Source organism: Rattus rattus, chromosome 1, assembly GCF_011064425.1.
Source record: "Rattus rattus isolate New Zealand chromosome 1, Rrattus_CSIRO_v1, whole genome shotgun sequence".
Taxonomy (NCBI): domain Eukaryota; kingdom Metazoa; phylum Chordata; class Mammalia; order Rodentia; family Muridae; genus Rattus; species Rattus rattus.
Genome location: NC_046154.1, coordinates 4,352,192 through 4,377,738, shown reverse-complemented (window position 1 = coordinate 4,377,738; position 25,547 = coordinate 4,352,192). Strand labels below are relative to the sequence as shown.

The following is a 25,547-nucleotide window of genomic DNA, read 5'->3' as shown; positions in this document are numbered from 1 at the left end:
TTACCATGTGTTGCTCTGTTCTCCCAGTTAGAACTGGATTCTTTCCCTGATGTCCTCTCTAAATATCTTTTCCATGTTGAAATATACAATAAGGACAGTTTTAACTGGGTTATCTTTTGGTATTACTGTCTGCCTTTTCAAAGATCCTTCTAGTTAGCAGAGTCAGGGTAGAATATAGAGCTGATGTCAGTGATAGCAGCACTGTGCGGAGTTTACCTCTGACAGATTATACTAAACCTGTAAATCCCATCCACCAATCCCTGGGTTCACGCTCAGGTTTTTAAGAACCAGCTCTTTGCTTTCTCAATGCTCTTGAGGGTGGGTGGGTATGGCCTGGGGAGAAACACAAAGGCCAGGCTGTTTTTCTGTTTGTTTAGTTCACTTTCCTTTCTTATGTATTTAAATATTTATTTGAAACAAGGTCTCACTATATGGCCTTGACTGGCTAAGAACTTGCTGTGTAGACCAGGCTGGCCTCAAATCAGACATGGCATTCCCTCTCTCCCTTGTGACTCCCTTGGTTTCTGTGAGAGCCAGGCTCTCGCTCTGGCTCCTGCACGTCGGGTGTGCTGAGATTGCCCACATCGCCTCCTCCCCGCCTGCTTGGTGGCTTAGCCAGCTGATTGCTGGAAAACAGGTTTTTTAAAAAATCTATTTGATTTTAATTATGCATTTGTGTATCTGTCTGTGGGTATGTGCATGTGACCAAAAAGACCAGAGGTTTCAGATCCTTAGGAGCTGGAGTTAAGCGGCTGCGTGAGTGCCTGATGTGGGATGTGGGTGTTGGGTGCTACATAGCAGATTTGGGTCTAGAACAACAGTACTTGCTCTTAGCCACTAAGTCCTCTCTCTATCCCCAAAACATATTTGAGAATTTCTTTTTGTAATTTATTCTCTCTACCTGTCTCTGTCTCTCTGTCTCTCTCTCTGTTTCTGTCTCTCTCTCTCTCTCTCTCTCTCTCTCTCTCTCACACACACACACACACACACACACACACACACACCTCTCTCCGTCTCTCCTCAGAGTAAGACCAGACCTCCCAAGTACATCAGCTGAACGTAGCTAACAAGCCACAGTGAGACCAGGCACAAACCCTCCTTGCAGCCCAGTGGGAGGATCACGGTCCCAGGAGCAGGCAAGAGAGTCAGAGATGAGACCCACAAGAACACCGAGCTACACAACCATAACATACAGAGAACCTGGCACATACCCACGCAGACTCTGTAATTGTCACTTCCCTCTCTGAGCCTCTATGTATGATTCTGTGGGCCGTGTTCCCCTGGTGTCCTTGACCCCTCTGGCTCCCATAGTTCCTTCTCGCCCACTTCTGTGGGGTTCGTGAGGGAGGAGCCTGATGGAGACCTCCAGCCTGGGCTGGCACTCCCCTTAGTGTCTGGCCGTGAGCCTCTGTATCAGTCCCCTCTCCTGCCAAGAAGCCTCCTTGATGACAGGTAGGCGAGGCATCATTAGGAACCATTTGTTTTTTTTTTTTTTTTTTTTTTTTTTTTTTTTCGGAGCTGGGGATTGAACCCAGGGCCTTGCACGCTTCCCTAGGCAAGCGCTCTACCACTGAGCTAATCTAACCCGAACCATTTGTTTTTGTTTTGTTTTTCCTACCATAGGTCTCTGGGCTGTCCAGTTAGGCTTCCTCTTGTGGGGTGGGCCTCAAAGAAGACCCGTCATTGGTTGGCCACTCCCACCAGTTCTGTGCCACCTTTACCCCGGCACGGCTGCAGGAAGAACAGATTGTAGGTGGAAGGTCTTGTGGCTGGGTTGGTGTCCTAGGCCCACCACTGGTTACAGCCTTGGTTACAGAAGACGGTCTGTTCAGGCTCCGTATCCTCCATTACTAGGAGTCCTCCCTAAAGTCATCCTTGTGGGTTCCGGGGACCTTGTACTACACTAGGTTTCCACATCACCCCATAAATGCTCTCCAGTTCCTGCAGTCTCTCCTGTGTTCTCTGTGTCCCCCACCTTGCCCTGATCCCTCTATTTCCCTCCTCCTCAGCAGAATCTATTCCCTTCTTATTTCCCTTCCTACGGAGAGCCCTACTTGTTACTTAGCCAGCTTCTTGGGTCTGTGGACGTTAGCATATTTGCCCTTGACAGCTCATATCCACTTCTTCTTTTTTTTTTTTTTTTTCTTTTTTTTTTTTTTTTTTTGAGTGGGGACCCGAACCCAGGGCCCTTGCTTGCTAAGCAAGTGCTCTACCACTGAGCCAAATCCCCAACCCCATCATATCCACTTCTTGACGAGTATGTTCCATGTTGTCTTTCTGGGATTATCTTTTCTAGTTCCATTCATTTGCCTGCGAATTCCATGATATCATTTTCTTAACAGCTGAGTAATACTCCATTATATAAAGGTATCACATTTTCTTTATTTATTCCTCAATTCAGGGACATCTGGGTTGTTTCCCACTTCTGGCTATTATGACTAAAGCTGTGAACATAGTTGAGCATGTGTCCTTTTGGAAGGATGGAGCCCCAAGAGTGGTAGAGCTGGGTCTTGAGGTAGATCTAGTCCCGGTTTCTGAGGAACTGTCATACACGTTTGCACTCCCCCAGCAATGGAGGAGCACTCCCCTTGCTCCTCATCTTCACCAGCCTGAGCCTTCCCTTGTGGTTTTGATCTCGGCCATTCTGACAGGTGTGAGGTGGACTCTCAGGGTCATTTTGATTTGCATCTCTCCGATGGCTGAGATGCTGGAACATCTTTAGGTGCGTCTCAGCCATTTGGGATTCTTCTATTGAGAATCCTGCTTACATCTGTGTCCCGGAGTTGGATTATATGGTTTGTTGATGTCCAGTTTCTTGAGTTCTTTATATAATTTTGGATATTGGCCCGCTGTTGGATGTGGAGTTAGTGAAAAATCTTTTCTATTCTTGTAGGCTGCCGTCTTGTCCTATTGAAAGTGTCCCTTTTCTTACAGAAGATTTTCAGATTCATGAGGTTCCATTTATTAATTGTCGATCTCAGCGCCCATGCTATTGGTGCTGTGTTGAGGAAGTTGTCTCCTACGGCTCTCCCCACTCTCCCCCCTGTCAGGGTCAGTGCGTCTGGCTTTATGCTGAGGTCTTTGATCCATTTATTTTGTCTGTGCAGGATGGTAGCTATGGACCTATGTGCATTCTTCTACATGCAGACGTCCAGTTAGAGCACAGCATTTGATTTCTGAGTTTGTCTTTGTTGGATGGGTATTTTGTTTCTTGGTTTCTGTTATTTGTGGCCTGTGTTGAACTGGGGGGGTTCTCCACCAGAGTTCAGGGCTGAGTTCTTGAGCCTCTGATCCAGCAGGGAGGTGCTGGGGACACAGAGTAGTCCTGTGTGGGTGGCCTGCCTGGAGTTCTGGTGGTTGAAGTGGCTTCTGGCCCTAAGGAAAAAAAAATTTTTTTAAAAAAATTACATTTACTGTGTGTGTATTTATATTTGGGTGTTGTGGCGTGGAAGCATAAAGCAACTGTGGGGCGTTCTTGTCCTCTGTCCTTTTCACTCAATGATCCACGCAGAGCAGCAGGCTTGGTGGCAAGTTCCTTTACCTGCTGGGCCATCTCACTGGCCCCTGAAAACAAAATTGCATAATCCACTTTTCATAAGTCATCAAATATTATGACCTCAAATTTGCATCAGAAATATTTTAAGGGGAAAAACTTTAAAACTGAAGTTTCTTAAAAACTGTGCTTGTGGACACGATGGACGTGGGGATTCACTGTGGGTTCTCTCCTTCTCAGGACTATCCTGCTGAGTGTAATCTCCCTGCTTAATGAGCCCAACACCTTTTCTCCAGCCAATGTGGATGCTTCAGTCATGTTCAGGAAATGGAGGGACAGCAAAGGAAAGGACAAGGAGTACGCTGAGATCATTAGGTAAGGCAGATCAATCGTGTGCATTCTGGATCTAAGGGGTTAAGTTCAAACTTCAATATTCTGTGTACTTTAGAACAATTCTCAGTTGTATTTATGGAGTAGTAACCTGATGAATTTAGCTATTGAAAGAGAACCCAAACCAGAAACAAAACACAGTAAATAATAATAATAATAATAATAATAATAATAATAATAATAATAAAGAGAACTCACTGGGCAGGAGTGTAGAACTTCTGGGCTTGTTTTGGTTATGTGTGTATCTGTGTGTGTGTGTGTGTGTGTGTGTGTGTGTGTGTGTGTGTGTACATGCATGCGTGCAAGGCAATTTAAACCAGTCTGGCCTTGAACACAGAAATCCAGCCTCTGCCTCCCAAGTAGTGGGATTACAGTGTCCATCCCTGTGCCCTGCTTATGTTTAGTGTCAGCCACTGGGGTGAGTGAGAATCGAAGGTATTTAGTGTAAATTGTAAAGACCTGTAGGAGCTACAAGAACATCCATGTGCAAGGCCTGGCAACAAATTGAAGCTTCTGAAAATTGGTGTTCTTTTCAGTTTCTCCAGTAGCCATGCCTCCCCAGTCTCAATGGCTGTTTTTGTACGTTAGGCGAGAAGCTATTCACACTTAGGCAAGCAGGTTTTGTTGCAGAGCTGTTATCTGCCAAGCCCTCACAGGACAATGGAAAAGAGAACCAGGCAGGCAAATGGGGGAGGCCAGGTGGTGTGCACAGCCCTGCACATTGCACCAGTGCAGGGCGTGGCTCTGATGCAGGGCGCGCCTCTGCCACTCCAGGCACAGGGAGACTCGGTGACTGGGGGAACCTAGCGGGTGAGGGAAAGTCTGGCCTAGTAATCAGCTGCATGAATGCAAGGCACTAAGCATGCTGGGCCTCTGGCTCACGTGTGCAGGAGTTCGGAACCCGCATATAGAGCCAGTAAGTTCGGAACCCGCATATAGAGCCAGTAGTGCACATGTGTCCACAATCCCCAACCCTTAGCAGGAGATGGGAGGCAGAGGACAGAGCTTTGAAATGCTCTCGAGCTAGCCTGATCTCTGCAGCAGCAAACGAAGGAGACCTTGCTGCAAACAAGGCTGAAGTGTTAGGGCAAAGACTCTCCATGACACGAAGGTGCCTGATGGTTGAGAGCCTTGGCGTGATGCAAGATGTCTGCTCTGTGTGGCCTGAGACACGTGAGTGACAGGGAGTCTTGGTTATGCACAGTTATAAGACTCACCTAATCCAAGTGTGCTGGCTTTCCCTAATAATCCAGCACTCCCAGTGAAGGGCTGGAGGATTATAGAGCCAAAGCCACGTGGGTTAGCCTGAGACCCTCTCTAGATAGACAGACCTCTACAAATGTTCCTGTGTTGTCCTCTGTCCAGGAAACAGGTCTCAGCCACGAAAGCTGAAGCAGAAAAGGATGGAGTGAAGGTCCCCACAACCCTGGCAGAATACTGCATCAAAACTAAAGTGCCTTCCAATGACAACAGCTCAGATTTGCTTTATGACGACCTGTATGACGACGACATTGATAACGAAGACAAGGAGGAAGAAGATGCCGACTGTTATGATGATGATGATTCTGGAAATGAGGAATCGTGACATGTTCCTTCAGTTCCCTGTACTGCCCTGACGTCTCAGGCCAAAGGGAGGGAAGCAAGTGGGGATCTACAGTGGCCACTCAGCAAAAACTTACTCATGGGGTGGGAAGCAAACAGCCCCTGCTGACTCACTCCTCTTGCAGATCTCAGTTTGCTCCTTTTTATGGACCTTACTGGAGAGGAAGTTCCCTCCACAGAATGTCTGAATCCTTGCATTCTTCCCTCCATCACTGTATTGATTCTTTTTTAAAAACAGCCACCACCCCTCAAACTCCCCCTCACCCCATCTCTGCAGAGTGTTCACAGCAAAACACCTTTGTCTGTTTCTAGATTCTTGAAAAATTAGTCTGTTTAAGACATTGTGTTTAAAGCTGGGAGCCCACTGGGAGTCCACAAGTGCTGCATATATTGGGTAGCAAAAGAAAATGGGAAAAAAAAAGAAAAAAAAAAACAAAACCTAAAAAAAATAAAAAAACCCCACAAAACAAATTTAAAAAAAAAGCCAATTTGCCAAGGTTTAGCTACTCCTTTACATTAGTGCGTGTGCATTTGTTCAGCCCTGTGGTGGTGAGTTTTGTTTCTTTCCCTTCCTAAGGCTGGGCTGAGGTGGGCATCAGGGACTTACTCTCGCTAAGTCTGATGAAATGTGCTGCCTCTGTGAGACCATCCCAACACGGAGGCTGCAGCTACTCTGAGGAGATATCAGATTTTGTTTTTTGGAATGGATTGGGATCTAAAGCCTGAAATAAATATTCATACTTTACATAGAACTGAGCACTTGGTTGCTATTTATTTTAAAGGTAGGATAACTTTTTCCACCAGAAGGTGGGGCCGGGGGTGGTGGTGGAAGTTAGTGTGTGTGAATTTCTAGTTCTGAAAACAGAACTATCCCAGTGTTGGCTGATGGCTCTGATGGGGAAGAATGAGGACTGCTGGTGGCCGCTGTTGGGAGAGGGTGGATCCCAGGTTTTTATTTAAGTAGCCACCTTTAATTACTCAGTATTAATCCTGGGTGCATGTGTTAAGATTTTGGTTTTCATTGAGCTGCTCATCTTGATAGTGATAATTGTGGATGTGTGCAACCTGGGAATGGTTGTCTTCCTCATTGGATATGGTCTGGACGTCCTGCTCCTTTCAATGTCCTTGGGCCAAGGAGTGCAAGCAGAGGTGGTTTGTGGAGCTTCCCCGGGCTCCTGGCGCTTTGTTCCCAGGTGTCAATCATGCGGCTCCCTGCAGCTTGATCCCAGACTTGAAAGAGGGTTTTGTTTAGCAACTGTGAAACCAGACTTCCAGAAGGGTAGGGGGTTGAGATTCTTGTGTGCCAGGGTCCTTCCTTATCCTCAGATCACAGCTCAGAAAGAACCAAAGGGCAGAAAGAACCAAAGGGCAGATGGGAACTGGGAAGGCCTGACCCTCCATACGTAGACTATGCTTCCTCCTTCCTCCTTCCATGGTTCCCCTTCCTTTCTGATCTCAGGGTTTTTTCATTCTCTCTTCACACTCCTGAATGAATGGGATTTCTCAGCAGTTCCTGGCCTCTTAAGTTTCGTCTGTTACTAAATGAGAATGTTTACTGTTGAACATGTGAGCATTGAAATTTAGAGAAATTATCCCCACAGGCTGTACCCGAGTCTCCTGACTCAGGACCACAGCTGCTGTGCTGAACAGGGCCACGGCAAAGAGACACTTCCAGCTTTTGCTCCCAGATAGCCTGCAGATCTACAAAGACTTTCTGATCTCTCCCCAGCGGCCACCCCTAGCCAATTTGGTCTGTACTCTCTTGGCACCCTAAAACTAAGCCTTCTGATCCTAAAGCACCTAAGCCCAGGGCTCGCCCCTTGTACTTGGCACTATGGGAGGTGCCCTGCTGGCCTGGGGGCCTGTTGACTCGGGCAGCCAGAGAGGCAAGTGGGAGTGGACGCTCAGCCTTTGGTGGGGGTGTGGTGTGGTCAGTTCCAAGGCCATGTGGACTCTGGCAGCCAGATGCTGTAGTCTAAACTGACTTAACATGCTGGTCCAGACTTAGGTTCCCGAGAAGCTGTCCTGTGGAAAAGTCTCGAGTGTTAATTTTTCCTTTTGGGAGTAGTTTTTAGGTGCAAGTAGAAATGTTGAGCACAGTGGTGCTGTCTACTTGGCCTGAGAACAGGATTCCTTTGGGTCCAGCGAAGGCTCTGAGTGAATGCTCTGCACGATCATGATTCCGTTGCTGCTCCTCTTGGTCTCCCAGCTCTTACCATTCCAGATTCTATTAGCCTCACTCCTTTTGTAATCACTTCTTAACCCTCTTCTCCTGGCCACTGTTGCTGGTTCCCTTATGTTTGATCCTGTCCATTGGAAGGGGAATTGGGCCTCTCCCCAGCCCTCAAGGAGGTTTACATTTACAACTGAAAAGCTTCAGATGCAACTTCAACTGAAACCAGCGGATACCCTGACTTTAATAGTTTTCTTAGCTAAAATTGTAGATGGCTTTTCAGTTTAAATTATGAGAAGTTTATCTGATGCATTTTGTTGGCTTCCCCTTTAGTGGTTTGTCTTTTTCTGCCCATCTGTCTACTAATAAAAATGTGAAATAAAAAAATACCTGTATTCCTACTTCCCCATGGGTTCACCCCCATCTCATTAAAAATGCACCTCATTGTCACCTTGACAATTGCCAGGTCTCTGCTAAAACCACTCTTTGGGCTCCACCAGACCTTTTCTGAGAAGCTAATTACTCGAAAGCCGTACTTTGAATAGACCCCTGAGGGCAAGGACATTTGTTTAATTTGCCTGAAGGGCGTTGCCACCCTGGGCCAGCAGAGTTGTGTTCACCCACCTTGTGCTAGAGCAGCAGGCAGCAGCACCATGGTGCTCAGTCCAGCATTCAGGTCAGAGAAGGAGCAACAGGTTAGACATTTGCCTTTTCTTCTGGCTCCGGCTAGGGTCCTAAGCTATGGGCCAAAAGCTTTAAGTGTTTGATGACTTGACCACTAACTGTATTAGCCATGTTCCATATCATGATCTCCAAATCTCCAACACTTGAGACCATTAATCGAAAAAACTGCTTTTAAAAAAAGGGTCCCACATGTAGCTATGGCCAGTTGCAAACTCTGCCTAGACTAAGGAGCTCACCTAAAGCATTTTGAATACGGTACACTCCTTTTTATCTCTTTAGCCTGTTCTGAAACAGTGGAGAGCCCCAACACAGGGTACTCTACATTGCCTGTCGCCGACCCCTGACTTAACCAACAGTCATAGACAGTGAGTGGCAAGAGGATCGGTGACTGTCCGGGTCTGGCAACCCCCCAGCTTTGAGTCCAGGCACTTGGCTTCTTAGCAGACGAGCTGTTGGGGTTTGGACAGCACTATCCTGGCACTCCTGTTCTCTGGGCCATATAAAGATGGCCCGTGGTCCTGAGGCTTACTAAGAGGTGGCCAGAAAAGGGACATGAACTTGCCAAGGCACAGATTAAGCCCTGAAGAAGGAGACAGCAATTCAAGTGGCCACCCCTGTGAGATAGTGCCTCTCCCAAGCCATCTCCCTTAGCCACAGCACACAGAGACCCAGCATGCTCTCAGAACTTTATTAGGTGGAGTTTGGGCGAGAGAAAACCCTGCAACAGTTGCCCACCTGGCTCAGGACAACTGGTATAAAGGAGCCTTTGTTTGGAGACAGGCTTTCACTGAGAAGGAAGCAGATCTTTGATTTCTTTATAAAGGAGCTGACTGGCTGAACATCTCTGAGACGTAGTTCAGATTTTTTTTTAAATGGTTGGTCAGAAAAGACAAGTCTCTAGAGCAGGACCAGACCCAAAGCAGAAGCCCCTGCTGTGCGCAGACATATAGGCACCAGGCTTATGCTGGACAGGGGTCACTTCTATTTCCAGATTAAGATTTGTTGGAAGGGGGACCATGACAAATGACAAAAGGATCAGTTTTTCAAAAACAAGTATGAAGTAATTACAGAGGGAAAAACATAATGGTTCACAGGGAGTGAGATAAGTCGTGATTCTTCATTGGTACTGACCTGGCCCCAAACCACGAGTCCTTCAGTGGCACACCCAGCAGCCCACTGAGCTGGGGTCACATAGAAAGACTGCAGGCAGAAAGGTGGGGTTGGGGCCTACTTGGCTATAGTAACGGTGTCCAGACCGGGAGAGCACACTTGTATGCTACCCGTCGCCACAGCCCAGCTCTTCAGGCTTCTATCACATTTACAAATACATACATAAATACATTACATACAATGGTGGGTCTGGGAGGCAGGCTTCCCACAGAGAGGCTCAGCTGACGGTTATGTCTCAGGATTCTAGGAAGGGCACCGGGCTCCCAGAAATGTGCTCCATGTGTTCTCTCCTGCCCAGAGTATACCCTGCCCAAGAGCCCACCCTCTCCTTTTCAGGGTCTAGTTTGTCCAGTATGGAGAGTTGCCGTAGGTGGGTTTGGAGGCTTGAGACTTGGGCTGCAGGGAGCTGGGCTGGCTGCGCTGACCAGAGCCACTCTGAGGAGGAAGAGGAGAAAAGGCTATAAAGGCTGGAACGGAACCCCAGGCCCAAAGTGGGGAGGCTGCCTCCATCACTGCGCTCACCGGGGCGTCCTGTGGTAGGTGGTGGTGCAGCAGCTGGGAGTGGGGCTGCTGGTGGGCCGGCATGATGTGCAGGAACGGCGCAGGCGCGTAGCCGGGGGCCGCGCCAGGAGCCAGGGGCCCAGTGGAGCCCAAGGCAGAGGGCAGGCTGAAAGGTGGTGGAGTCCCTGTATGAAATCCCTGCTTGTCAAAAGTCTGTGAATAAAGACGACAATGAGAAGGCCGGGCTGAACTGCACTTTTCTCAAATCTACCTGTGCCGAAAGGTGGCACTGAACAACCTCACCTGTGTCTTGTTGTAGACAGAACCAGTCATATCGGGTAAGCCAGTGCCTGAAGATACTGATACCCCTAGGAAGAACAGAAACCGTTAGACAGGACACAGCAACCCCAGGTTACAGTCCTGGAGAGGAGCTGACACTACCTTTGCCAGGCCCAGAACCAGCCGACTTGTTTGGTGCCTGAGATGATCCACCGTAGCCACCCTTGGTGTAGTCTCCTGCCGCTGTCCCCTGGGTCAAATCGTCATAACCTGGCATGGCAAGGCACAAGACGCATGTGTGGGCTAAGCAGGTCTGTCCAAGATGGGCCCCTCGGTCCTGGGCATGGTGTGGTCCTTACCTGCACTGTAAGCATGCTGCCCATAGCCACTGGCCTGCTGAAAAGGGGTCGGGGGAGTGCTGAGGGTCACACCGTGCTGCTTGGCTGAGGTTGGAGGGACCTGGATGGGAAAAGAGGTGAGTGTGAGCATAAGAGTAAGGTAAAGAGACCAGCCTTGGCTTGTTCGAGCAAAATGAAGTCAGAACCAAGAGATTTCCTGAGTGCAATGATGAACCTCGAGGAGCTGGGGAATGGAACCTGAGCCCTCAACAACCTTCAAAGCTAACGCAACTAAACAGGCTCGTGGCTACACTCGTCTGCTGCTGACAGACGCTGGAAGAGGAACCCACAGCCCAGGAAGTGAGCTGCAGAAATACTCACAAACATAGTGGGCCCGTACTGGAAGGCACCAGGCACGCCTGTGTAGTAGGGGAGGCCGGTGTAGCTGTAGCCAGGTGGCAGAGCAGGATTCAAAAAGGGCTGCTGGGCCGTGTGGTGGGTCTGAGACTGGCTCTGCTGTGCCTGAGCTGGTGTCGTCGGAGGTGCAGGGGATGCAGAGTCTCCTCGGCCAAACTTGGTGACGTCACCTAGAAGAATACTGACCCTTGTATCACCAGGGGAAAGGCCAAGCAGCTGTCACAAACAGGACTAGATCAACCTGCCAGCTCAAGTACTCACACCTTCAAAGACTGCCTCAGCCCTCCTCATCCACCTTCTGGCCTCCATGGCTAGCCAGGCCAGCCCATCACCTCCCCAACTCCTGCCCGCTGAGCCAACTAACCTGAATATGGATTATTAGCTAGATTCCCATCTCGGCTGGCAAGGGCTGTGGGTGCTGCAAAGGGAATTCCATAGTAATCCTAGGAAAGACCAAGGAGACTCACTGAGCAATGGTCTCTCCCAGCCCCAGAGAGAGCAGATCCAGCTGTCAGAACATGTATGCACACTCTGGGTGACTGAACACTCTAGGTGATGCCACACTCCCAGGACAGGCAGCCATCTAGAGAGCTGCACGTATGACAGTACCCTGCGTGTGTACTGCTCAGAACCTCTGCTTTAGCTGACAACGTGTGGGCAGAATGCCGAACCCCAATGCCTAGACCAGACACAGCCAATCTCAGCCCTTCACAGCACATGCAGACTTGGTAGATGCTACAGGCCAAACCAACCTCACAGCTCCTTACTGTGTGAGACACTAAAGGAACAGCCGTGAGAAAAAGAGACCAAGCCTAGAAGACTTAAGGAAAGCAGAAAGCAGTGCTAGGCAGGCACAGGACCTCTTGGCCCTAAGTAGTCCAGCAACAGAGCTAAAGGGCAGGCGAGAACAGCAGTGCGAGAGTGCAAACGAAGGCTACAGAAGCTGCACTCAGGGGTGAAGAAGCCCAGCCCTGGCCCTCACCACCCCGGGCTCTGGGCTGCCCGAGCTCGGAGGTCAGGCTAGACCAGAACACAGCAGCTGGTGACGGCTGCAGTCCAGGGACACTCAGGGGACACGGGATGCTCAGGCAGAACTTTAAGCAGTACAAAGAACTGGGCGGATGACAAAGGAGCTCGAAGGACTAGTTGGAGACAAAGGAGGCTGATGAGGCCCAGACAGGCCCCTCACAGATGAGGAGATCCAAAGGAAGGCTAAACAAGACTCAAGAAAAATTTAAAGAACTTTTAAAATGGGAAAGGGAGGGGCTGGCGATGGCTCAGTGGTTAAGAAGACTGGGTCACTTCCACTGACTCGTGTGGTGTCTTACAACTGTGACTTCAGTCGCAAGGATACGATGTCTTCTGTCCTGTGGTCATCAGGCACATGCATGGTGTATCTACAGAAATCCTAGCCAAAGTTGTGTGCACAGAAAATTAAAGGCAAAGGAGACTCATGGGTGTGGATAGAGAGGCCAGAAAACCCCCAAGGAAGGATGGGTCCTCTGTGAGTATCACTCAGGCCATCTTAGACTCTACCCAGGGGCTCTTGTATGTCCTGTTAGACCCAAGCAGGCCCTCAGCCAGCCTCCCGCTCTGAGAGGACTCTGGCCGGTCGATGGAGGAGAGGTGCTATGGGCGGCCTGACAGAAGACAGGCAACACAGGGATGGGAAGGCCTGTAGAGAAGGAGTGGGGACTGCAGCAAGTGCAGGCAGCCCCACGCCTGGAAAGAAGCACATCCTGCATCTGTCACTGACATACTCCCTAGAAAGCGTCAGGCTGAGACTGTCTACCCAGAGGGCAATCCTGCTCATGTGGAGCAGGCCTGCCCCTGCCTCCCTGCTTCTCTCTGTGCCTTTCTCACAAGATCCATTCCTTTATCCTTGCTCCAGGGTCAAAAGAGACAACCCTGTCTGAGTACTCTTGTAAATATAGGCTAGTCCCAGATGATACTTTATAAAGTTAGCCAACTTGCCCCCCTCCCCCAGCAATGCTGCCATCATGAATGCAGCCATGCACCCAAGCACCAGATGAAGCCAGGATTGCATTTCAACTCATAGATTGTGTGATAGGTTTGTTGAGTCAGGATCTCAGAATGTGGTCTAGGTTGGTCTTGGACTCAAGTCTAGTCTCTCAGATGCTGGCCTACAGGAAGGGATGTCCATGTTCAGCTGTTTTTTGTTGTTGTTGTTTTAAGTGGAGCAGGAAAGTAAGATGATACATTTGGTATGAGCCATGTCTTCTTACAGTGAGTACTCATGGTCCCAGAGTCCATTATTTTCCAGGATCAAGCAATGGCCCTTATCTACCAAGACAATGGTCAAACCAAGCCACGCGTCTGGGGGAGATCCATAGCTGAGGATCCTGAAGGCCCAGCATAGTAGCTGTCAAGCATGCAAGGAAGGAACCTATGAGTCTTAATTGTCAAGGTCCTCACTAAGCCATCCGTCTGTCTGTCTGCCACTCACCATCGGCAGCCGTGACTGCAGCATCTGGAGCTCATCATAACCGTAGATCTGTGGAGAATCAGGGGATATGTGAGGGACCACACACTGCAGACATATAGGGAGCCAAAACGCACACACCCATGCAAGAATGGGACTTGGGTCAGATGTTACAGGAAAAGATCCTACTAAGTACACTCTAGAGAAGGACACCTCAGGGATGAGACAGACAGAGTCAGGGACAGGGACAGGGACAGACGGGCAGCCCAGGCCTAATTCACAACCACTGTCACCAGGTTAAGCCAAACAGGAGTTAGATCTACTCACCGGGTAAGCAGGAAGCAGCCCTCCAGGGCCCACGAGGTACTGATTGTGTAGCAGAGGAGGCACCCCTTGAGGAAGGTTTGGGGGTGCTTTGCCTGAGGTCACCAAGGCTGTGGCCCTGGTACTGCTGCTAGGTGCGCTCACAGTGGTCCCACCCAGGCACAGGCTGCTCACGGTGCTCATGCTCCCAGGCAGGGCAACCCCTGAGGACGGGGCACTTGGAGCAGAAGTGGCTGCTGAGAAGGCAGCTGAGGACGGGGTGCTCTCCACACTGGCATGCTGCAAAGCAAAAGCCCAGACACATGGAAGATGGAGCTGGAACAGTCAGAAGGACAGTCCTATGGCTGGACAGACAGGCAGTAGCCAATGCCAGTACTGGGTGACGGTAAGTTGAGGGAGCCACTCTGTCTTAGGGATCACTGTGACATTTATTTAGTGGCAAAGCCGGATCTAGCCATCAAGGACAGTGAGGCTGTCTCAGACCACCAACCAAGCAAGCAACCTATGAGGGTGCTTATTGCTCTTCTGGAGGGTATGTCTCGGCCCTACCCCAGCACCACAGGAAGAGCAGACTGCAGGCATAGCTAGTCTCGGGGGAAGAGCAGGCAGCTCTCCAAAGATGGGAAGCAAACACAGACAAGATACTGAAAATCCCTGAACAATGCTGTCTGAGCCAACAGAAGAGAGAGATGAATACATGAACACAACTATCATAGGGTGCAGGAAGTGGCTCAGGGCATGGCTCTTACAGAAGAGCTATCCATGTTTTATTTCAAACACCTGTACCAGAAGGCTCACAACTCCAGGGGATCTAAGATCCCCCCCGCCTTTTGTAGACTCTGGGTACCTGCAATCACACACAGACAAAAACAGACTCATGCATGTGAATACAAAGGCACTGTAGACGCGGTGAGTGATGGAAACCACAGGCAGCTCTTGCTGACCTGGGTCTGTCCCGGCCAAATACTTGGCGTCTTCTAACTCCCTGTAACTTTAAATCCAGGGAGTCTGACACACTCTTCCTCACCTCTGTGGGTCACAGGCTTGCCCACGATGCACATACGAACGTGGGCAAACACTCATTCACATTAAAAAACATGCACATGCACTGACATGTTTGGGGGAGACATTAAGGGCATTCCCTAGTTGACAGTTCCACCTTGAAACTCTCCTAGCCCAGCCTGCTTCCCTCAAACTGTCTATCTGTAAGCATGCGAAGAGGGTACAAAGGTTGATTAAAGCGGACATCTAATCACTACCACTAGCAAACCCCCCACGACATTAACACACTAGAATGCGACTTAATTCTATCTTTTAGGCTACAAGGCAGGACAATTAAAGACATCTGCAGACAGGAATTAGAAAACAAACCTTTTGGCAACAAAGTGTCAAGTAAAAAAGACCAATAAACAAACTGTCCCTGCTGAGCAGATGTGTTCTGTAATGAAAAGAATCCTCTCCAGGTCCTTGAGATCAAGCTCATCCCTGATCTCCCAAGAGAAAGCACAGGGTTCTAAGGCAGTAAACCATGAGACTCTGGATCAATCTCAGATCAGATGAACCCATTTCCCAGTTATCCATGGGAAAGAAGGAAGGAAAGAAGGAAGAAAGGAAGGAAGAAAGGAAGGGAGGGAGAGGTGGGCACTTACAGTGTGTGGCGTGCTTGTGGACCGCGTTGCATGGGTAGAGGACAAGCTGCTCTGGTGGCTAGAGAGGGAGCTACAAGATAAAAATGGCACCACATGTCCAAACAAGCGCACTTATCCACAGTAGCAATCCCTACCCCTGAAGACACCCGGACATCAGACTTCATGCCCACAGATTCCCATGGCAAAGTCCTCCTGGCTCAGAAATGGCCTACAGGGCAATTCACTATGACATACCTGATACATCCTGGCGTCAAAAATTATACCCTTTTTTGTGGCTATAAAAATTGTCAAACCAGGAACAAACCTGGAAAGCTCAGAACATAGCCAGTCAAGAGAGGTTCTGTGTATGTGCGGCCCAAAAACTAAGAGTCAAACTCGAATTCCATCAGATTCTAAGCTCCAACCAAACATGTTCATTCTGAACCAAATAGATCAAGAACTCTACCCAGAAGGTATGGATGACAAACTGATCCCCCCTTTTCTTGCACTCTATTCCAATAATATATCTGTGGGATCAGGACAAACCTAAGTGAGATACGTAAAATCACTCTCACTCTACATTAAAGTGGCTGGGCTAAGAACTGGGGACGGGGGGTTGGGGATTTAGCTCAGTGGTAGAGCACTTGCTTAGCGGCGCAAGGCCCTGGTTCGGTCCCAGCTCCAAAAAAAAAAAAAAAAAAAAAAAAAAAAAAAAAAAAAAGAGCTGGGGACAGGACAGCCATTAAGTAAGTGCTTGCCTTTCCTCTGCTCCCCAGGAGACCTCGGAGTCCTAGTGACTTTGAGATGTGATCAGGCCAAACCCCAGGCCATGCCCTAAGATAGGGATCTCCCTATCAGAGGCAACACATGGCTTTTGTTCATGGCATTTGCTGGACAAGAGCCCACAAGTCTCCATCCCTTTCTTTTCTCATTGTGACTGACGTACCTGCTGAGCTGAGAAAGGGGGCTGCTGGACAGTTCACCAGGAGTCAAGGCGGGCAAAGTGGCAGTGTGCTGGGACGAAGGGGGCAGAAGTGCAGTGCAGGAGGAGGGGCTGGGGAGGGAGCTCACAGACGGAAGGGCAGAAGGGTCTGTCTTCTTTGGAGCTGAAACGGATGAAGTAGCTGTAAGACATGCACTCCTCAGTATGGGGGACACACAGTATCTAGGCACATGCAGTTAGGATGTACAGCATGATATGTTTCCTAGAACAGTGGACAAGCATGTCACCAGACAGCTCTATTTCTTGCAGATAGGACCTCAAAACCAGAAGTGATAGGTTTGGACAAAGAACAGAAAATGACACCTTTAAATTTTCTTGATGCGGACATATTTCTCTCATTTCCAGAAGCTTGACACAAACACCCAAAAAAGATGGGCACAACTTGATGTGTGCACAGTGAGACAAATTTCCTTGCAAAGCATGGCATGAGGGAGTGAAGAGCAGACGTGCAAGGCCTCCTTAGTACTTCCACCCACTCGGCACCAGCAAATGCACAGGCTGCCAGAGTGCATGGGCACCGAGGGCAAATGTGGAAAGGTCTATTCATCTCAACTCTGCAGGAAGAATTCACACCAACTGTACTTGCAAATGCACAGTGGGAGCTTTCTTGGATTTTGTTTCAAAAGATTAATCATGGAGCAGAGATAGTAAAGGTTTTATGTTTCAGGAGGACATGGACACACGGAATGGCCTTCGGAAAAGACTCAGTGATATCATCATCCACACATAGGCATCGGATATGTGCTTGGAAACATCATCGCCTTTTCCAGGTAGGAGAGGCCGCTCTCCTCTTGTAGACATCCCGAGAGGTCTGCTCTGACAGAAGAGACAGCTGAGAGCAGGAGGGATAGGCCCGCCTGCAGCTTGGTCAACTCACTTTTTTCTGACACAAGAGCTTCGTGCACAGGCCAACCTTGAGGATGACTCTGAACTTCTGAAAGCTAGACTTGCACTGTGTACCAAGTCTTTTTGTCTTTTTTTTTGTGGGGAGGGGGGTTGTTTACTCTTTCCTTTTAGAGACAGGGTCTAAACTCACAATGTAGTCAGAAATAACCATGAATTTCTGATTCTCCAGCCTTCCAAATGCTACTATTACTCTGTATGCAGTTCTGGAGCTAGAACTCAGAGCTGCATGTACACTAGGTGGGCACTCGATTGATTGAGCTAATATTCAATATTTTAATACTGTTTGTTCTAGCAGGATAGTGTGGTGGCAGAAATCAGGCATATGTAACTGAGTAGGGTTAAGGAAATTCAGTTAGAGAGGAGACCTCCAAGTGGCAGACAGAGAGTAGAGGATAGAGTGTCATGGGTATTTTATTGCATACTTGTGAGAGGGAAGACAGTGATGTCAATGAGTAGAAGGAAGGAAAGTGGTAGACACCGACACTAGGATATAAATAATTAGGGTTAAAGAGGATGGGTGCTGGGCTGTGTGGAAGAACAACAATGATTCAATCCAGTGTGGGTCATGGAGGAATGGGCTACAATATTAGCCAGGTGGCGGCGGCATATGTCTTTAGTCTTTAATCCCAGCACTTAGAAGCAGAGGCAGGTGGATCTGAGTTCAAGGTTAGCCTGGTCTACAGAGCAAATTCCAGGCAGCCAAGGTTATACAAAGAAACCCTGTCTCAGAAAGCAAAACAAAACAAAAACAAAAACATCAAACAAGAACAAAGAGAGGTTTAAGTCTTCTAAAACATGATTCGGAGGATGAAACTGGCTCGATAAGAAAGTGGATGAAGATCCCACCAAACACTCCACCCCAATTTCAGAGCCCAAAAGGTACCTCCATGACTCATGGATGACTTTATAAATTATAAAGTCCACAGAGAAGCAAGAACAGGAAAGGAGAGAGAGTGGCTAGAGGAGAGAGCCTGTTAGCTGCACTCTGAGATTCCCAGATGAGCCTGCAGTTGAATGGATACAACTGCCTATAAAAAGTGGTTTTGGGGTATGGTGTGGTGGCATGCATCCTTGGTCCAATCCTGGCACTCAGGAGGCAGGGTCTACATGGTCGACATACAAGCTCCAAGCCAGCCAGAGCCATGAGTGAAGACCTTCTCAGAAACAAACCAGGGGTTTCCAGGGACGCATTCACTGATTTTGGAGCACTAACCACCAGCCATAACAAGAATAGACACTTACTGTCTACTGTGTGCTGACTTCGGCCACCACCATGTCCGTTCTACAAAGAACAAAGAGAAAGAGTTAACATGCACATGCCCAGACAAACACCAGGGTGACTGCAACACCCATATGTAACAAAAAAGCAATTATCTCATCCCTTTTCAAAGATTTTACTTTGTTGTATGTGTATGTGTGTGAATGCACATCACTTAGGCACCAGCCAGAGCTGGACGACGGTCTCCAAGTTACAGGTGGTTGGGATCCGCCTGCAGAAAGGGCTCTAAAACAAAACCCACTTCTGTAGCCTGGATCTCTTTCATTCTTGTTTTGTTTTAAAAATAAAAAGAACATGAAAATAAATGAGAGGCAATACAACTAGCTTTAATATATAACAAGAAGTAGGTATTTTGAAAACCAGAATCAGAATTTAGGAAAGAAAAGTACAAAAGGCTCAAAGCATGTCTAGAAGAATTTCCAAGTTGTTAAATCATATGAGGAAGGGGGTTGGGGATTTAGCTCAGTGGTAGAGCGCTTGCCTAGGAAGCGCAAGGCCCTGGGTTCGGTCCCAAGCTCCGAAAAAAAGAACCAAAAAAAAAAGAGGAAGATCAAGTCCCAACATAATAAAACTGTACTGCACTTTCCATTGCTCATGCAAATTAGGTAATGCAAATAATATAATTCAAGAATATATATGCAAATTCTAAATAACATAAATATACATTATAGAAAGAGTAACTTCCATAGCAGGAACCATCAAACACTGAGAAATATTTCTACTAAAAAGAAGAGATGTGTTCTCAAGACACAGCTTTCTTAAGGTGAGAGTACAGAGGAAGTTTTGACTATGTTGTCCACAAAATAGAGAACCTACAGCAACTGGCTCGAACACCTGAGACACCATGAGGGACTGATGCAGGGATCTGTCCCAACTGACTGACACCTGCCTCCACACTGGGGAGGACCACAGAGTGTGCACGTGGCAGGACACTCAGTCACCATTCCCAGAAAGGGGCAGCAGTAAGAAAAAAAGCAAATACCTTTTAGAGTAAGAAATGTTGAAGGAGGACTGGAGAGACGGCACAGCAGAAAAGGTTAGCTGCTCTTCCAGAGGATCTGAATGTGATCCCCTGCACCCACATGGTGGGTCACAGTTTATAACTCCAGTTTTAGGGGATCCATCACACTCAGCTTGGTGGGCTGGGTGGGCCTTCATGCCACTTTTCTAGAGGCTCCTGTCTACTGCTGCTTGCCAACCTTGCCCTCTTTCTTTTCTGTCTGCCACCTCCCAGCAGCTGACAAGATTTATACCATGTCTGTCCTATTGCTTTCCTCTCAAACTCCAACAAAATGGTCCTTGAGACGCTTGAACAGAGATGGCCATTATGCACAGACCAAGCTATTCTCAGAAGCGATGAGTTAGTAAACAAAAATCCCAGTACTGGAAGTTGGATACCAATCTTATAGTCCTTGGCCAAGAAAGGTCCTAAGTTCCCAGCACAATACAAGCAGTCTTCATCACTGCTTATTAGAGCTAACTCTGAGACCTTATTGCTGTAATTCCACATGACCGACATCGAGATCAGGCTAGAAAACTTCCTCTCTGCTGGCTAGCCCGCAAGGTTTTGTGAAAGAATTTTCATCAACAGCCTCAACTCTGTTGTGAACCTTGCACACAACAATTCAGCCTACTGGTTAACAATGACAAGGCAGTTATGGGGGTGAACGATGCTTTTCTGACAGGATTTAATGACTGTCCCACAGCAGACGGTTCGTGTCTGGTACTGTAGGCCTCATCAAAAGCCAGTGCCTAGGGAGGAAGGCACTGTTATTATTTTAATAAATGGCACGATGTGCCATCAAATTGCTCCCTAAAGTACTATACTGGGCCAGCAAGCAAGCTCTGCGAGTACAGGCACCAGCTGCCAAGCAAGACAAACGCCCTGAGTGCGATACCTGGGACACACAAAACAAAAAAGTAACTCCTGTCAGTTGTCCTCTTGCTCCCACATGCACGCAATGTACAGACAGACAGACAGACAGACAGACACACACACACACAATAGATGAACTAAAATTTAAAGCATAATTTGCCCAACTGTACACTGACGTTGAAGGAGGACAGCCTAAGAAACCCCAAAGAGTCACTTACAGCAACGGAGCCGGGAGCCGCGTCCGCTGGGCTTGCAGGGCTTTGGTACGCAATCCTGGTATGCACAGAACTCTGGTCGTAAGAGGAACAAGTTGTTACTGGGCTAGTGGAGCTCACGGACGAGCTGGTCAGAGTGGAGGAGGTAATGACTGAGGTTGTGTAGGTGGGGTTCTGTACAGCACTGGTCATTGGGAAAGAGGCATTCAAGGGCTCACTGTAAAGACGACAAAGGATTAGACATACACTGCTGTCATCTGACGGCTTCAGTAAAAAGACAAAATCAGGTCAGTATCATATTCTAAACTAAAGTGACATTAACCACAAAGGTACACTACAGTCCTTACCAGGTATTGCCTCTAGTCACAGAAAAAAAACAACTATAAAAACCCCCAATCTTTCTATTTGCAAAACATTCCACTGAAACAGAGTAGTGTGGGGAAGCTGTGGCGGAGGGAGGTGGGTTGATCAGTGTGTCAGTGTGCAGTGAGTCTGTATGTGCTGCTGTGACTGCAAACTCTGGGGGTTGCCAGGTGGCTATCACATGACTCAATAATGCTGCTACTAGGAACACAGTAACAGAGCAGTAGGATCCACCATAAGCAAAAGAGAAAAGAACCTAAATATCCACCTGTAGGATGATGTCATGCAGGTGAAGGCGGGCACAAGATAGAACAAGGCCTGCCATTGGACGAGAAGGAAGGATGAGCGTGAGAAAAGTTTCAGAGAGAGGAGACTGGAGCAAGGCAGGAAACAGAGAGAACATGGAGGCTGATGTTAAGATTCCTCTCTACACATTTAAAGGTTGTTATGAATGTTCTTAATGGATGTATACAGGGCTTTGTATGTTTAGGTGGATAATTATATCTTATCAATTGGATCAGAGGTTACTGTGTTGTGTGTTCCTTCACATGGCGATTTAAGTTTAAGAGAGTTTGTGGTGGTGGAGACACTAAGCCTCCAGGAATTGGGATGTGTGTTTCTGGCAAGGTTGCAACCCTGGGAACTGGATGGGTAGAGAGATTGCTGCAGGCTCAGAGAGAGGCCTTCAGCAGTGTGGTATGGGATGGAGCAGAGCGAGTGAGAGGCTTTGCTGACTGAGATGAAGATGTCTACCAGATATCTTGGGGCACAATGGTGCCGGATCTAGTGTGGGGTAAAAGACAGCTTTTTTAAAATAATTTCACGGCAACATCCACCAACTGTGAACGTGCCACGTCTGCTAAGTGAATGGAAGCCAATACACAGTATGGATGACCTTTGAAAACCTTAAGTAAGAGGCACAACGGCCACATTTTATATGACCCTAGTCACATGAAACACCCAGATCAGATGAGTTCTGACACATACATGTCTGTCAGAGTGCAGCATGGAACAAGAGAAAACGAGTGCGGGCCGTAGCAAACTGAAACTACATATTGTTGAGAGCTGCAACAAACCACTACGATGTTGCCCACGCCAAGCTCTTGGCTCCTTTTTGTTAAAGGACCACGCTCAGTCACAACCAAAGAGTTTGTACCTTAAAGACTTCGGGTACAAGCTGATAGGAAGCTGACTGCTATTTTCACTGGCTGAAGCTGTTGATCCAAACTCAGAGAGAGATGGCTCTGATCCAAATTCGAGGGCCCCAAACTGAACATTCAGCCCTGTGATATCTGCAGACCCGGGCATTTCCACTGCGGACACAGGAACCTACAAAAGCAGAGCTCATTAGCGACACAGGGCAGGGACTTCAGGCCTAACAGTCCTACAAAAGACTCAAACAAGCAACTTCCTTGGGCTACATTGGCAAAAACCAATGAGAAAATGAAAAGGAATAGAAATAGAGCCTTTAATCAGTGAGGGAAACAGAGCAGACAACTTAATGGGTCATGGGGGAATGGTCCACATTGATATTATAAATGGCTTTCAAGTTGTTGGGGAGGGTGTCAGGAGAGCTGGTAGATGAGGATACTCTTCTCCTTTCAGGGACATACCAGTGATAAAAAGCTTTACAAGGTAATCACACACGTCGAACCATGAGATACCACACACAAAACAGAATCACTTTGAATTAACACTCGCAGGTCTACACTTGAACTAAGGAGGCTCTGGCTACCAGCAAGAATTCATTCTCTCTAAGAATTAGCCCTAACACCTGAAAGATGGTCAAATCCTTCAAAGCAATAAGCTGTGCTTGAAGACATTTCAAGTTCTGATTGAAGACACTGTATCACAATGTTTTTATACACTCTATCACAATGTTTCCCAATTCAAATGGAATGCCTACCTTAGAAGCTGGAGGAATCCGGCGCTTAGGGAGTTTAATGTGTTTGGGCTGTGGTTGGTGGGCAGATACAATGTTTTCAACAGCCATGGTAGGAAGCTGCAAAAGTCTGTTGACAGTAGAAGGACCATCTCCCGGTGCTGATTCTCGGTGTTTTGTCTGAGAAGGAAAGGACTCCAAACCTGGAGGAGGAACACTGACTGCCTGGTTCTGCTGTTGCTGTCGCTGGCTCAACTGGCTGAGAACTGGAGATGGTTCCGGCTGAGATTTGAAGTCTATAAATGTAGAGGAAAACAGTCGGCACTGACTAGTAATTCTGCAGCACGTTTACCTTGACTCTCAGGTTTTCTGAATTACCAACTTGCAAACAGCAGGAAACAGGAGGGAAGGGAAAACACAGGTACTGGGTAATGCATGCGTGCCTGGGTGCTCTGTTCCTCACTCCCATGCAGAGAGGATATGATGTAGAGATAGGCATGCGACACACTGGCCATAGGTGAGAATTAGATCACACCGATTTTGGTGTTCTGTGTAGGTGTGCGTGTGCATGTGTGTTCAGCCAGAGGTCAACACTAAATGTTTTCTAGAGTTGCTCTCTGCCTATGTTGCTGAGACAAGGTCTCTCACTGAACTCAGAGGAACTCAGCATTCAGCTAACCTGGCTGGCTTGAGCTCCAGGGGTCCTGCTGTCTTCCTAGTGCTAGGATAACACATGTGTGTCACTGCACCCAGCTTTGACAGAAATGATCCATTTTCTAAAACAGGTACTTTACAAACTGAACCATCTCCCCAGCCACCAATCTGGTACACCTTTAAAAAGCTATTTAGATTGCTATACATAAAGTGTAAATGTTACAAAACTGTAAAGAAAATGTGTGATAAGCATGACCCTTTTCCACTGCTGTCCTCCTGCTTGCTATGGAGAAGCAAAACTGTCCCAAGGTCCCTGACTGTCAAAGACACAGACACAAGCATCTGTCATACAATTTATTGTTGGAGGACACAGCATGATCATGAGCACTGGCTCCTTCCCTCACTTTTAGGACACCGAACTCAGGATGTTCAGTCCATTCTTTTTAAACTGAAATTATATGAATGAGCTATGAAAAATGAAGTCATAATGAATGAACATACCAGGCGTTTCTCAATAAAACAAGATCAATTGTTACAATATGCCAATTACAACTTTTTAAAAAATTCTCTTCTGTTTCTTGTTGAATGGAAATCATGCAAAAGAAATGCAAACTATCTGGGTATTTGGATGCATGCCTAAAATCTTATAACTTTAAAAGGCTGAGGCAGAAGCATTGCAAGTGAAAGCCAGCCTGGGAACAAAGTCCTGTTTAAAAAGAAAAAATAAAGGTAGCACATCTCTTCTCAATGAGTTCATTTCAACTTGCAATGAGGAATGTGCCAAAAAGGCTTCATACCGAACACAGAAACAACATACTTCTATCTTTAAACTTCTCTTCTTATTAATTATACGGAAAAGCGAAGAGCAGATGCTGTTAATGGTGTGTTTAGATGCTGGCTGGATCCAGCATGTCTGCTAGCTGCCAACACATTAACTAGTGAGACCGGCTTGCTGTGCCTAGAATATCCACAAACACGGTTCTCCTTTATTCAATCTGTAATTATGCTGTCTGTCAGGCAAAGGGTGCCTATGAATGAATCCAGCTTCCACTAGAACTGAAAGAGTGGACTTCGCAGGCATTCTTGAGTACAGCAAAGTCATTTCATGAAGCACAGAAATCTGCCTGTCATTTATGCTAAGCACAAAAGTTAAGTATGTAATCAACTCTAGGATTGAAATAACCCCCTACCCCCACTTCTTCACACAAGCTTTCACATTACTGTATCTGGAAAATGAAAGCTTAGTGTTACAAGGGGGGTTGGTATAAGTTTTGTTTAGAAAACAGCAAGTTCACACATGCTCCCTTTACAACAAAGAGTAAAGCTAGGGCTTTAATCCCCACACTTGCGAGGTAGAGACGGGTGATCTCTATGAGTTCAAGGCCAGCCTGGTCAACATTCATTACTGGGATTCCACCCTGGGTCCTCTGGAAGACCAACCAGGACTTTTAACTACTAATTCACCTCTCTAGCCTCAATTGCTTACTGGTTTTTTTTTGTTATTTTTTGACAGGGTCTTACTATACAGTCCTGGCTGACCTGGAAATCAGAATCTATACCAGTCTGGGCTCAAACTGACAGAGATCAGTTTGCCTACCAAGTGCTGAGATCAGAGGCATGTCACAAGTTGTCTACACTGGCTTGTTCTCATTCTATACCCTAGGTTGGTCCCAAATGTATGGTGATCCTCCCACCTCTACATTCTGAGTGCTGGCATTACAGGTAGGAGCCACCATGCAACATTTTTGCTCCTGTCTTCTTCTAGCTGGGCGTCTAGCTATTCCTGTTAATGCACAGACACTATATAGTAAGTCCACTGACTTAATTTTCCAAAGCTGCATATAGTCTCATAGACTCCAGACAAGTCTCATAGACTCACATACAACACATTCTGACAATGACCTAATTAATATAAACCAGTTCAGAA

General features: G+C 47.4%; 2 protein-coding genes and 1 non-coding gene across 5 annotated transcripts in view; 1 reads left to right on the top strand and 2 right to left on the bottom strand.

The window, feature by feature from the left end:
* The window catches only part of LOC116891772 (ubiquitin-conjugating enzyme E2 R2), a 618,378-nt gene extending 612,137 nt beyond the window's left edge, over window positions 1-6,241 (top strand). Inside the window, exons 3-4 of the mRNA XM_032893106.1 lie at window positions 3,734-3,868; window positions 5,249-6,241. Coding sequence (XP_032748997.1) covers window positions 3,734-3,868; window positions 5,249-5,468 — 355 coding nt within the window. The 3' untranslated portion in view covers window positions 5,469-6,241. The remainder of the gene's footprint in view (window positions 1-3,733; window positions 3,869-5,248) is intronic.
* Window positions 6,242-9,014: 2,773 nt separating this feature from the next.
* Ubap2 (ubiquitin associated protein 2) overlaps window positions 9,015-25,547 on the bottom strand; it is an 88,264-nt gene continuing 71,731 nt past the window's right edge. For 2 of the 3 annotated variants that reach the window (XM_032892448.1, XM_032892458.1), the window contains exons 14-28: window positions 22,991-23,262; window positions 22,241-22,413; window positions 20,725-20,938; window positions 18,594-18,633; window positions 16,389-16,566; window positions 15,464-15,533; window positions 13,818-14,093; window positions 13,515-13,562; window positions 11,412-11,490; window positions 11,012-11,217; window positions 10,652-10,751; window positions 10,455-10,562; window positions 10,317-10,381; window positions 10,035-10,226; window positions 9,015-9,947 (exon numbers count right to left, since the gene is read on the bottom strand). In XM_032892448.1, coding sequence (XP_032748339.1) covers window positions 9,852-9,947; window positions 10,035-10,226; window positions 10,317-10,381; window positions 10,455-10,562; window positions 10,652-10,751; window positions 11,012-11,217; window positions 11,412-11,490; window positions 13,515-13,562; window positions 13,818-14,093; window positions 15,464-15,533; window positions 16,389-16,566; window positions 18,594-18,633; window positions 20,725-20,938; window positions 22,241-22,413; window positions 22,991-23,262 — 2,117 coding nt within the window. In that variant the 3' untranslated portion in view covers window positions 9,015-9,851. The remainder of the gene's footprint in view (window positions 9,948-10,034; window positions 10,227-10,316; window positions 10,382-10,454; window positions 10,563-10,651; window positions 10,752-11,011; window positions 11,218-11,411; window positions 11,491-13,514; window positions 13,563-13,817; window positions 14,094-15,463; window positions 15,534-16,388; window positions 16,567-18,593; window positions 18,634-20,724; window positions 20,939-22,240; window positions 22,414-22,990; window positions 23,263-25,547) is intronic. The other variant, XM_032892465.1, reaches the window with a different exon arrangement.
* On the bottom strand, window positions 17,139-17,215 carry LOC116890617. The gene has a single exon (XR_004386767.1). It is a non-coding gene; the product is annotated as a small nucleolar RNA SNORD121A (small nucleolar RNA).